Genomic DNA, 12,377 nt, shown 5'->3' on the forward strand with positions numbered 1-12,377 from the left:
GCGGTGCTCAGGCTTCTGTTTGCGGTGGCTTCTCTTGCTGGGGAGCACGGGGCTCTAGGGCGCACAGGCTCAGCAGTTGTGGCGCCCAGCTTAGTTTCTCCGTGGCTCACGGCATCTTCCTGGACCAGAGAGCAAACCTATGTCCCCTGCTTTGGCAGGTGGATTTTTAACCATTGCACCACCAGGGAAGCCCTCCGCTCGCTGATCTTTAAACAAAGGAAGGGAAAAGAAGAGCACTGGGACCATTACTGGTGGCTGGTTTCCCTCGGCATTTCACTCAAGCTTTCATCTTAGTGGCCTGGCAAAGGCACAGAAACTGATACCCTGTCAATAACGACACCCGGTGTTTATCCTTCTGCCATCACTTGGGATTCCCGAGGCATTTAGAGACTTTGCCCCCTGGGACTGCTGCCCGTAAACTAGACCAGAGGTGGGGGCTGGGAGATCCTGACTTGGGCCTTTTCAGGAACACCCAGTCCAAGCAGAAGATCAGAATTCCGCCAGGAGCCCAACATACTGCCTGAGGTTGGGGTCTTTGTTCTGTGTGATTTCCCTTGTTGCTGATCCTCCCACCCCGCACCCTGTCTTCCTTCCTTCTTTTCCCATTGCCCTGTGTCCTTGCCACCAAGACTGGGGATTAGCGCATTCTGACCGTGGCCACTCCTTGTTGGGGTGGGGACCTCCCCTCCCTGGATCCTCAGGGCTGGCAGCTGAGGCTTCACGCCCAGCTGGGCCTGAGCGGCATCTGCCTCCAAGAGGAGGCTCTGCTCCTCCCTGCTCGCTCCACGGCATTCTGACATTCTCAGGATAACTTCCAACCTTGGCGTTGTCTTTGCCACAAGCACAGGCACCTGCTCGCACCTTGTGTCAACATTGTCAGTTTGTGAACCTGCCAGGGATTTTTATAAATCTAACTGCAGTGGATTCTGTAACCTCACCTTCTCCCCCCCGGGGCCTCCCCACTTGCAGACCCTCCTCCTCCCTTGGATCAGAGTGGTCTCTGCCTGCCAGACCCCTCCCTGCCCTTCCACCAAGCAGGAGGTTCCTCCTGCCATCTCTCTGTCCTTCCCCTGAAGGGTGGCAGGGCTCGCAGTCCAGCCAAGGCAAGGCAGCATGCCCTTTCACCGAGCACACTCACGGGAGATTCCTCACATCTCATCTAACTGAATTCTTTGACAGCCATTCGCTTGCAGGCCTAGCTGGACCATGCCCTTTGCTGCCTATCTCTGACCCCTGGTCCTGCACACCAAGCCTAACTCAGCAACAGTGAACCCCGAGGCAGACTGATCCTTCCTCTGGCAGAAACTGCACTGCCAAGTGTGTAGCAGAAGGGAGACATCGTCAACCAAGAGGTGTCTCTCCCTCTGAGCAGCAGTTGGAAATGTGTTGATCTGAGCCGACAGGGGCTTGTAGAATCCATTCCCCTACAGAGAAGCTGGCGGGTGCCCCCTGAGCAGAATGCCAGAGCCAGCATCTTCTTGGAGTCCCTGGAGCGCTGGCCTCCTTCCACATGGCCCCCAGCCAGGCCCTGCCAATCTGTGAGGTCCTCCAGACATGGCTGGCTTGGCTATTGTCTGCATTTGGGGGGCTGTGCCTGAACCACAGGCATCACCGGGGTCAGCGCATGAAAGTGGCTGTGTGACTGAACACGTGGGGCAGGAGTGGTGTGTGCCAGCAGCCCTGGGGTACACACGTGTTTGTATGTACAAATAAAGGTCTGTTTTAGAACGGTCAGCCTCACAGGAACAAAGCTGCTTTCTCCTGTGAACTTAAATGATTTGGGGGGGGGAGGGGAGAAAAAGTACACAATTTGTAAATTGCCTGGATATACTCAAAGAGACAGCAACTTGGCTTGGAGGAGCATCTTTGTTTTGGAGCATTCTGTTCCTGGCAGATTAAAATATGATGTCCTTTTTAAAAAGGAGGAGGAGGAGGAGGGTGGGCCAACCGAGGAAACTTCTATCTAGAGTCATGACTTTAAATGCCGTCCAAAATGTTCTTTGCCTGGATTTGGTTGTTAAAAAAGAAGAACGGACATGAAGTTAACGGTTTCATTTATCTGGAATCCTTATTAATTGCCTTTAGGACATTATCTAGAAAGAGATCAAAGAGGCATTCACCAGACTCAGAGAGAGTATTAGGTTGTTGTTCAGTCACTAAGTCGTGTCAGACTCTGTGACTCCATGGACTTCAGCATGCCAGTCTTCCCTGTCCTCCAGGGAGGATCCAACCCCAAACCCAGCTTCCCCAGAATGCCGGGCGTACAGGAGGGGGGTGAAGTCCGGCACTTTCCACCAGAGGCCTGAAAATCACAGGAAATCAACTCCTCTTTGTCCAGGGATCTGGGGTCCCATGGGTCCAGATGATTTCCCAGGGTGACAGCGAGCTCAAAGCAGGGCTCCTCCCAACGCCAGCAGCTCAGGGCAGAAGGGTGAGGCCTGACAGGTCGCCATGAAATCATGGCCCCAGAAGCACAGGGGTTCCCCCCACCCCATCAGGACCCTTGCTGTTCACATGGTTTCCTGAGACCCCTCTGCCACCCTCACTTATTTCCTTCCCCAGGTTTCCCCGTCCTGGGCCCCTGTCTGTTCTTTTCCCATCTTCTCAGGTGTCCCCTTTGTTTTGGAAAAACACAAGATGGGGCAGACATGCTCTGTGTAACCAGACCCAGACGCCGGCCCCACGCCGCCAGGCAGGTAATCCTGTCCCCTGGCTGCAGCCGGGCTAAGAGGCGAGGCTCCCCGGCATGCTCCTCATCACAACCCAGACCCTTCTCAAAACTGGTCAGCACCTCAGTTTCCCCCTCCATCACGCCGGAAAAACAAACTGTGCTCCCCAGCCCTGTGTGTAAAACACTGAGGGGAGTTTCCCTGGGGCTCCCGTGGTTAGGACTTGGCACTTTCACTGCCAGGCACCCGGGTTCTAGCCCTGGCGGGGCTAGGATGCTGCAAGCCTGGCAGGGTGAGGCCAAAAAAACAAGCAAACAACATTGTGAGATGTGTTCGTGGACAGCAGATGATTCTGAATGGCGCTGTGGGTTGTTTTCTGTTCCAGCAGCTGCCTGCACTGAGCGTCTTTCTCCAGAGCGGTGACTGCTTCTAGCCCCGGGGAAGCTGAAATCCAGACGCCCCCGCTAAGCCTCACTGAGAGGGTCACGGAGGAGGGTCGCCTCCCTGACCTCCCTCTCTCTTTCTGCCCCTGCAGCTCCTCGCCGGCCCGGCAGCTCACCTTCCTGCGCCAGGGCCTCCTGAGCAGCGTCTACCTGCCAGCGGGCGACCGCCCCATGCCCCTGCTCCGGTGGCTGTTACAGGTGAGGACCGCGACTGCCGCTAGGTGGCGGGAGCGAGCCGGCCCAACACCCGGGAAGGGCCGCTGGCCGGCGGGGCGGGGCTCCCATCTTCCTCCTGCCCTTGGGGTCTGCTGGGTTGGTCCTCGCTGAGGCTGGAGGAGGGACGGAGGCTTGTGCTGATGGAGTCAGGAAGGTGCAGGCATCGGCCCGTAGCCTCACGCCGGGACCCCCCAGCGCGTGTGCCTTGCAACGTGTTGCCTCTCTGTGATTCCCACTCAATAGGTGCTCCCATTGTGTGCAGGCTGTTCTCCAGGTCCCAGGTCTGGGCCCTCATCCCACGGGCAGTGGCCTTGCAGGTGTGAGGGCCCTCGTGGATCTGGAGCTGAGGTGCTCACTGTGGAGTTGTGGGTCAGCTGGAAAAGCCTAGAACAGCTGCTCTGTCTTCCCCTCCCTTCCTTTCTGGTCACTGCCAGAACATTTTGCCTTGGCGGAACATGCTTTCTGCTCTAGGCTCGGAACCTTCACACGGAGAAAGACAGGAAGGAGCAGCCAGCAGGGAAAGCCCAGGCTCCAGCTGCTGGGATCTGAATGCAGGGCACGGGGATGAGGCCTTGGCCCCCACCCGGACTATCTCTGCCGGGGACAGCAGGTCCCAAGCTCCAGCTGGTCTCATTCCCTCCAGTTGGAGCCTGGACCCCAGCTGTAAATTAGAGCCGCCTTGCGGGGTGGATCGTTGGGACTGCTTGGCCTCGGCAGACTGGCTGCCTTCCAGAAACAGCCCTCCAGCTCTCTCCTTGCCAGAGGGGTCCTTCCGCATCGCCCCTCCCTATCGCTCCCCCAGGCCCCGGGCGACTCAGGGGACACAGCGGCCATTCTTCCCTCTGCTGTCAGTGCAGCTTCTCTCTCCTTGCACAGCACACGATAGACAGAGCCAGTCTGAGCTGCTGGCCACAGGGGGTCCTTGTGTGACCCTGGCATGGCATGGAGGCGGGCATGAGCCCCGCCCGGTATCTTCCCCAGCCTCTGTCGCCTGTGGGGGGAGGGGTGCGGCAGAGAGGACCCCCAGGCCTGCTTCTCCACCCAGTACTGTGTGACGTGGGCCGTCATTTAACAGCAGCTCTGTGTCTCCATCTCTCACTCCGTAAACTGGGCTCAACAGTCCCACGTGAAGGTCAAGTGGGGAAATCTCGTGGCCTGCCTTGTCCTTCTGGTCCCGCCCGCTGCTCTGCCCAGGGCCTGGACACCATTGGGAAGGAACGGTGTCAACCCAGAGGTCAGGCTGTCCATCTTCAGGAGGATAAACAAAAGCTGAAGTAGGATCCATGCAAGGGGTACACTTGACCTTGGGGACGTCTTCTCAGGGAGACCCCGCTCAACATCTCTGTCTCCGGAGGGAAAGAAGGAGCAGGGCGCTGATGTCTGCCACTTGGATGACCACCCCGCAGGCCTTAGGATGGTCTCTGATGCTTCACTTCCAAGGTTTAGGTTCTCTTGCCGCTTGGAACTTCTCTTCCCACAGCAGCAGTAGCACTCACTCGTCTTTCGCAGACCTTGGCTGAGGACTGGCTACATGCTGAGTTATAGGGACAGAAAGATTCTGGCAGCGGTGACCCAGGTTTCCATTGAGGGCTTCCCTGGTGGCGCAGTGGTGAAGAATCCGCCTGCCAATGCAGGAGACGGGGGTTCCATCCCTGGGTGGAGAAGATCCCCTGGAGGAGGGCATGGCAACCCACTCCAGTATTCTTGCCTGGAGAATCCCGTGGACAGAGGAGCCTGGTGGGCTACAAGCCATGGGGTCACAGAGTCAGACATGACTGAGTGATTGACATGCGCAATGGCTCCCTGTACTTCATGCTGTTGGTGAGGACTCCAGTTTAGAGAAGTGCAAATCCATGGATCCCCGAAGGTGCTGGGGGCCTCCTGTGAAGCTGCAGGGGTGATTCGTGGGATCCAGAGGCAGGGACAGCGCTGGGCCTCACAGGAGCTGGAATCACACTGGAGACAGGTCAGGATCCTAGGACAGACTTCGGCTTCTCTCTATGCCCCAGGCTTTCCATGGTCAAATAAACCCCCAGGAAGAAGAGTCTAATTGGCCTATGAGGGGTTAAGGGACCACCCCCAAGCAAAGGCAGCTAGGGGAGCAGGGCCACAGGGCTTCTGGGGGCCCGCACACCTACCTGGGGTTAATTCTAGAGCCAGAGCTTGGGGGGTTAGACTTCTCCAACCCTGCTCCCTCAACTGCATCTCCAGAAGGGCCATCCTGAGTCCCCATGGGAACCAGTTCCTGCTGCCTACCAGCCTGCCTGCCCCCGGGGCTTCGGCAGGTTGAACAGTGGACACTGGGGGAGTAGGCTTCAGCCTCGCATGCATGCTCAGTGACTTCAGTTGTGTCCGACTCTTTGCACCCCTATGGGCTGTAGCCCACCAAGCTCCTCTGTCCATGGGATTCTCCAGGCAAGAATACTGGAGTGCCATCCTCCAGGGGAACCTTCCCGACCCAGGAATCGAACCCACGTTTCCTGCTCTGCAGGTGGATTCTTTACCTACTGAACCACCTGGGAAGCTCAGGCTTCAGCTTTAGTGCTCACCAATTATGTAAGTTTGTCCTCGGAGCTCTAGAATGGACTTCCCAGGTGAGCCTTGGAGGCCAAAACCTGGAAGCATATGCCGTCGATGAGTTCATGTTCTTGTTGGGGAGTGATGATGTGTTTAGCTGTGAAGAAGCCAGGAGAGGAAGAGGGAGGCAGAGTTCTGGTGTCTTAGAGCTCTTGGAAGCAGACAACTGCACCTGTGAGGGAGAGAGGCAGCAGGCGGGCGCAGAGAGGGAAGCTGAGGAGCAGAACTAATGCAAGAGGTCACGGCTGGTCCTGGGCAGCGGCGGGGCAGGGGGCTCTGGAACTGGGATTACTCTTTAGAGTTGTCCCAGTTGAGGCAAGGGTCCTGGCCTTTGAGCCCCCGCGTTGGCCAGTTATCAGAGGAAGACTGCACTGGCAGGGGGGTGTGACCATGAGTGATTTGAGTGAGGTACTCTCCTTAGACTGAGCTCAGGGCCCTCGGCCAACAGTACCTCCCAGCCCTTGAGGATAGGAGTCCTGGTCCTGAAAGGTCTCTGCAGAGTCAGAGGTCACCCATGCCTGTGAGATGAGGCGCTGACCTGGAAGCCACGTGAGGCTCACGAAGAGGAGCCAACTTGACCTTGTCCAGCTTACTGTAGTTAGTGCTTCTGAGCTTTCTCTTCCCTACACAGGTGCCTGCCCTGAGGGGCATGGCTGGGGCCTCAGGGCGTGCGTGGCAAAAGGAACAAGACTCCCACACAGGGAGGTAGACAGAGTAGGAGATGTCAAGTCACCTAGACCTGGGATTGAATCCTGGCTTGGCTCCTGGCTTGCTGTGACCCTGCTTGGCCTCTCTGAGCTTACTTCCATCATCTGTAAAGTGGCAGTAGTGACAGTGTCCTTCTACATTGTGGGTTTGTAAGGACTGAATGGGGCTTGTTTAATGCGATGTAGTAAAGGTTTACTACTATTGCTCCATAGTGATGACCCAACTAATTTGTTGTTGTTTTTTTTCTCCTCTTAGCTGCTGACATGGCCTCCAGAAACTTCTTCGAGAGCCTTTGGTCTCCTGTGGGACCTCAGCCTGGACGGGCTCTTCCGTCAGTCTGGTTAGTACCTGACGGAAGTGCAGGGTGGCAACTTGTACCCTGGGCGCCCAAGCTGGGGGTTCCCACCCGGTGCTCAGCTTTTGGTGCCCCCCTGGCCCCGCCAGTCCAGCACGCGGGCAGGTGCTGGTGGGGGTGTTGCATCACTGCGGGGACATGTAGACATCAGGCCCTCTTGGCCTCTGGCTCCAGCGTTAGGAAAATGCTGAGCCAACAGGCTTCTTGCCACCTTATCTGGCCTCAGAATCACATCACAGGGGCCAAGTCCAGGCTGACTTCACAACCTCAGGATCCCAGAACAGTCTGGAAGGGGCATTCTCTGGATTTATGGGGACAGCTGGCCTCCAGTTTCTTATTGAGAGCGCCAGTTTGCTTGGGAGGGTTGCAGGAGCCACTGCATCGAATCAGGGAAGCTCTCTGAGTTGGATCCACCAAGGTGAGGGGTAGTTCCTGAATCTGAGCCCCCAGCAGCAGCCCTTCTCAGTTCCCAGGGCATCGGCGGAGTCCCAAAGTTTGGACTGGGCTGCGGGGAGAGCCTTGAGTTTGTACCTCGGTCCTGACATGTAAGGCACACACTTTAGTCATTTTTATACTCCTAAGATGTTCAGAGTTGCACAGACGCAATTAATTTCCCCTTTAGTGTCTGCACCTTTCCCGGCCTGTCATCATCTGGTGCCTGAACCTAGACAGTTTGGCACCAAAAAATATCATGTAACCTATTGAAAGTTGCTTACGGCAGACAGAGAGAGGGACCCACAGGTGTCCAAACCACACCCTTGCCCACCAGCTGCAGTCCACCCACACTCCCACTAAAACACGGGAGCACCGAGCTCTGAAGGCTGAGGTTATAGACCCACAACATGCCGTTTACCACCCCCACCCCACCCCCAGCGGCCACCAGCCCTTTGGCTTCCTGCCTCTGTGCCTCCCCTCCTGGAGGAGTTGGCTGAGCTGGGGGCCATCTGTCAGATGAGAGCATTCCAGACTCCTCCGGCTCCCCGCTCCCCCACGCCCCACCCCCACGCCTGGGACCCCTCTCACTGAGGTCCTCTGAATAGCGCCAGTCTCAGCCTCCTCTGCCTTTACATAACCTCTGCCCCTGCAGTCCCGGCTGCCCTTTCGAGCCCCTGGGGCCGCCTCTGCGGCTGGCCTGCCCTTTTGGAGAACAGAGGCCTCCCTTGTCCCACTCTTCTCCTCCATGCGGTGGTATGTGTCCCCTCAGAGACACAGAGGCCCAGGGGGCGTCCCATTCCTCTCTGTTTCTTGACCACATTGTCCCTGATTCGCCCTCGTCTAGAGGGGGTGGGGCCAGGAACGGCTTCCTCAGTCCCAGTCTCAGCTCAGCTTGGAGGTCACCCTCCACTGCGGAGCAGTTCTCCTGGCATCATGTGTAGGGAGTGGGGTGGGGGATGTCTTTTTCCCTCCCCTTGGAATAGAGACTGGCCCCCAGAATGCCGTGACCAAGGTCAAGATCTTGATTGATTTGGGCAAAGGTCTGGTTCACAAAAAAACTGAAAACAGGGACTGGAACAGTTATCAGTACCCCGACCACCCCCTCCCCTCGACCTTGTTCATAGCAGCGAACTCCCCAGGTGGCGCTACTTGTAAAGATCCCACCTCCCAATGCCAGAAACCTAAGAGACACGGGCTTGAACCCTGGGTTGGGAAGATCCCCTGGAGGAGGGCATGGCAACTCACTCCAGTATTCTTACCTGGAGAATCCCTTGGACAGAGGGGCCTGGTGGGCTGTAATCCATGGGGTCGCAAAAAATGGGACATGACTGAGGTGACTAAGCATGCACGCACGCATGCACGTTCACAGCAGCATTACTCACTATAGCCCAGTGGAGAAAGCGACCCAAATCCCAACCGTCCACATGCACGGATAAGTGAAATGTGGCCTATACATGCAGCAGAGTATTAATCAGCCTTAAAAAGGAAGGCGATTCTGTCACATGCTATGACATGGATGAACCTAGAGGACGTTATGCTAAGTGAGATGAACCAGTCACAGACAAAAGAACAAATATTGTAGGATTTCTCTGATGTGACGTACCCAGAGTAGTCAAATTCATAGAGACAGAAAATAGGATAGTGGTTGCCAGGGCCTGGGGGAGGGAGAATGGAAGGGTTAGCGTTTCCTGGGGATGGCATTTCAGTTTGGGAGGATGAGAACGTTCTGCAAATGGGAAGTGACGAAGGTTGCAGAACAATGTGAATGTGCTTCACACTACTGAACTGTGCGCTGAGAGCGCCTCAGATGGCAATGTTCATATCACCTGTTTTTACGTGATTTTGAAAAACAAAAGGCCAATTAGAGAGTCAAGAGTCAGGTGCCAGGAGAAGAATCTACCAAGAGCTGGAACTGAAAATCAACTGCCAGTTCAGGAAGCATTTGTACGGTTAAATTAGACTCAGGCTTGATGCAAAAGGAAATTGTGCTTCTCAGAGTTGTCAGCACCTTGAGGTGCTCTGAGTGTCCTTGTCCCCTGTAGGGGCGCTGCCTACCAGGGTCTTTGGATCTGTGGTGGGGATGTGAGCTTTCAAGTTGCCTAACCTTTCTCTTGTAAAACAGAGGGGATTTGTATGTGTGTAAATTTCCACTTTTTCCTGGAATTTGTGGTTGACCAGAAGTTCTTCCCAGATTATTCTGGGAAAGGTCTTATACAATTGCCTTCATCCCCACATGCTTCCTGAGTAAGGGACAAGTCCGGGCCTCTCGCAGGACCTGTCATGGGTGTGCCCCAGGTGACTAGGGCTGAGGGCTGAGAGCCCAGAATTCGCTAGATGGTTGGAATAAAGTAGGAATCGTTTTCCTAGATTAAGAAGCAACACACATAAGCTGATGAACTTGGAGAGTGGGATATTCTGGAACACCAACAGTCTTAATGGTAGGAGTGTTTATTCATTTATTCAACAAACAGACCTTGAGTGCCTCCCATATATATTCAGGGATTTCACCAGAGACCAGGAGATACAGGGATGAATATGCCATGGTTCCTGCCCTCAGAGGGCTGACAGTCAAGTGGGAGGGGATTAAATGTCCAATTACAATAGGAGACAGAAAGGAGGGAGAGATTGAACTACGGGAAAATTACTTCTAGCTGGATGGGGTTGGGGTGGAGGAGGCGGGAATCGGGAAGTACTTTGTAGAAGAGGGAGCGGTTGATCGATCCATCTCAACAGATGTGTAGGGCCAGGTTTGCAAACTTTGTTGCTGTGGGGACCAGGTGAGATCAGTAACTAGAGAGCTCCTGCCCTCTCTAAAGAGGCTCGTGGGTACCGCATTGCCAGGTCTCTCCATTTTCAAGAGAAGCTGCGTCTTAGTTGGGATGTGCTCAGACTAAGTAACAGGTGTCCAGTTAAGAGCAGTTTATCATCTCACATGACAGGAAATCCAGAACCAGGTTGTTCCATAGTATGTTCAGCAGATTTATGCTCTCAGGACTCTGGCTTAGCTTGTGTCCCGCTTCTCACCACTCCCCCTCAAGGTTGCAAAATGGCTGTTATTGCTCCAGGTGTCGTCATGTTCTCACAGGACAACAGTATTCAAGGCAGGAAGGACAAGAGTGAAGGTTAAGGCCATAGCTTCTTGTACTTTTTTCTCTCTTTCTGTCAGGACATTCTTTCCATTTTGTTTCGTCACACAGAGCTGGATCGCAGGCTTCAGAGGACCCTCTTCCTGTGTTCTAACCACCAATACCCTTTGAACATGGACTAGGTCTGAAGAGTTTTCAGCCTCGTGACTCCTACACCTCCAGGGTAGAATACAGCAGATTCACTTTTTCCAGCCTCCTTGCAAATATTTGAATTTTTAGTTTTGGAATTTCCATCTAGTTCTTTATTGTTTCTGTTTTTTAATAGTTTCTGTTTCTCTACTGGGGTTTCTTCTTTGTTCGTTCAATATGAGCGTATTTTCATTTTCCACCTTGAGCATACTTCTAACAGCTACTTTAAAATCTTTGTCTGCAGCTCTGACAGCTGAAGCCTCTAATTCATTACATGGAAAATTAAATACGGAAGTGAGTGTTTACTGAGAATGAGTCAAGAAATCGTACTGGATAAATACTAAACCCTGGGAGTCTCAGGGCCTTTTGCGTTCAATCTCTTTATAGGATATTTTTGAGAACTGTTCTTGTTCACCTGCTGACTGCAGCTTGGCTTCCCTGCCTAACCTAGAACACTCACAGGGCCATGCAGGTGAGGTATCCTGGAGCTTAAGCTTCATGAACTTTAAGGTCAATTGGTTTCTGACATATAATGAAACTATTTTCTGCTAATACAGCCAGAGCCTGTTGCTGTTGCTGTTACTCAGAGCTCCAGTAGCCACCCTTGGCCAATATCTACAAAGATAAATGGCATGACTTCGTTCCTCTGCTGGGAGTGAACCCACTTTCCCTGAGCAGACACAAGGTGAAACCAGAGTTCCCTTTCTAGGGAAGAAGGGAAGCCTGGCACTTGGATTGACAGCCAACAGAATCTATTGTAGCCAGAATATGCGTGTTTATGCACGGTCTCCTGGTGGTAACGAATTCAGTTAAAAAAATGAAACCCAGAAAACCCCCACCGTGAGCCCATCTGCAGACAGTGTTGGACTGAAGGTAGAGCATAGTTCTACTGTTTGCAGCCCTGGGCATAGCCCTGGCTGAGGAGAGATGCAGGGCAAGCTGGGGGCGGCAGGCATGCAGACGCGGGAGTGGGGAGAGAGGGCTGAGTCTCGGAGCGAAGGCTGGACGTTTGCGGCATCTCTTGGAGGACAGTGGGGGCCATCGCAGGCATCCTGAAGCTTTATTAGCATTTGGCAAGACTGGGACAGGTGGTTGTTGCCACTGTTGTTATTTAGATAGAGTTCACGTGCCATATAACTCACGCTTTTAAAGTGTATGATTCAGTATGATTCAGAGTTGCTCAGCCACCACCACTCTAATTCTGGAATACTTCCATCACCCCAGGAGATAAGCCCATGCCTAGCAGTCACCCCCACTCCCCTGCAGCCCCTGTCGCGTTCTGTCCCGACGGGCTTGCTTATCCCAGACACTTGATATACGTGAAATGACATAATATGGGACCTTTCGTGCCTGCTTCTTTTACTTGGCGTGATGTTTTCAAGGTTCATGCATGTTGTAGCATGTAGTAGTACTTTATTCCTGTTATGGATGAATAATATTCCATTTTATGGATACACCGCATTTTATCCATTCATCAGTTGATGGACTATTGGGTTATTTCCACTTTGAGGCCATTGTGAATAACGCTACTGCGACGGGTAAAGAATCTGCCTGCAGTGCAGGAGACACAGGAGATGCAGTTCGATCCCTGGGTGGGGAAGATCCCCTGAAGGAGGAAATGGCAGCCCACTCCAGTATGCTTGCCTGAAAAATCCCATGGACAGAGGAGCCTGGCGGGCTACAGTCCATAGGGTCGCAG

General features: G+C 54.0%; 1 protein-coding gene across 2 annotated transcripts in view; it reads left to right on the forward strand.

Annotated features, from left to right (window-relative positions):
• The window catches only part of FAM178B (family with sequence similarity 178 member B), a 101,481-nt gene that overhangs the window by 14,586 nt on the left and 74,518 nt on the right, over positions 1–12,377 (forward strand). For both annotated transcript variants that reach the window (XM_088841660.1, XM_055401232.2), the window contains exons 6-7: positions 3,205–3,310; positions 6,869–6,953. In XM_088841660.1, coding sequence (XP_088697786.1) covers positions 3,205–3,310; positions 6,869–6,953 — 191 coding nt within the window. The remainder of the gene's footprint in view (positions 1–3,204; positions 3,311–6,868; positions 6,954–12,377) is intronic.

Source organism: Moschus berezovskii, chromosome 11 (assembly GCF_049115385.1).
Source record: "Moschus berezovskii isolate FMDL1 chromosome 11, NW_MosBer_1.0, whole genome shotgun sequence".
In the NCBI taxonomy this organism is placed as follows: Eukaryota; Metazoa; Chordata; class Mammalia; order Artiodactyla; family Moschidae; genus Moschus; species Moschus berezovskii.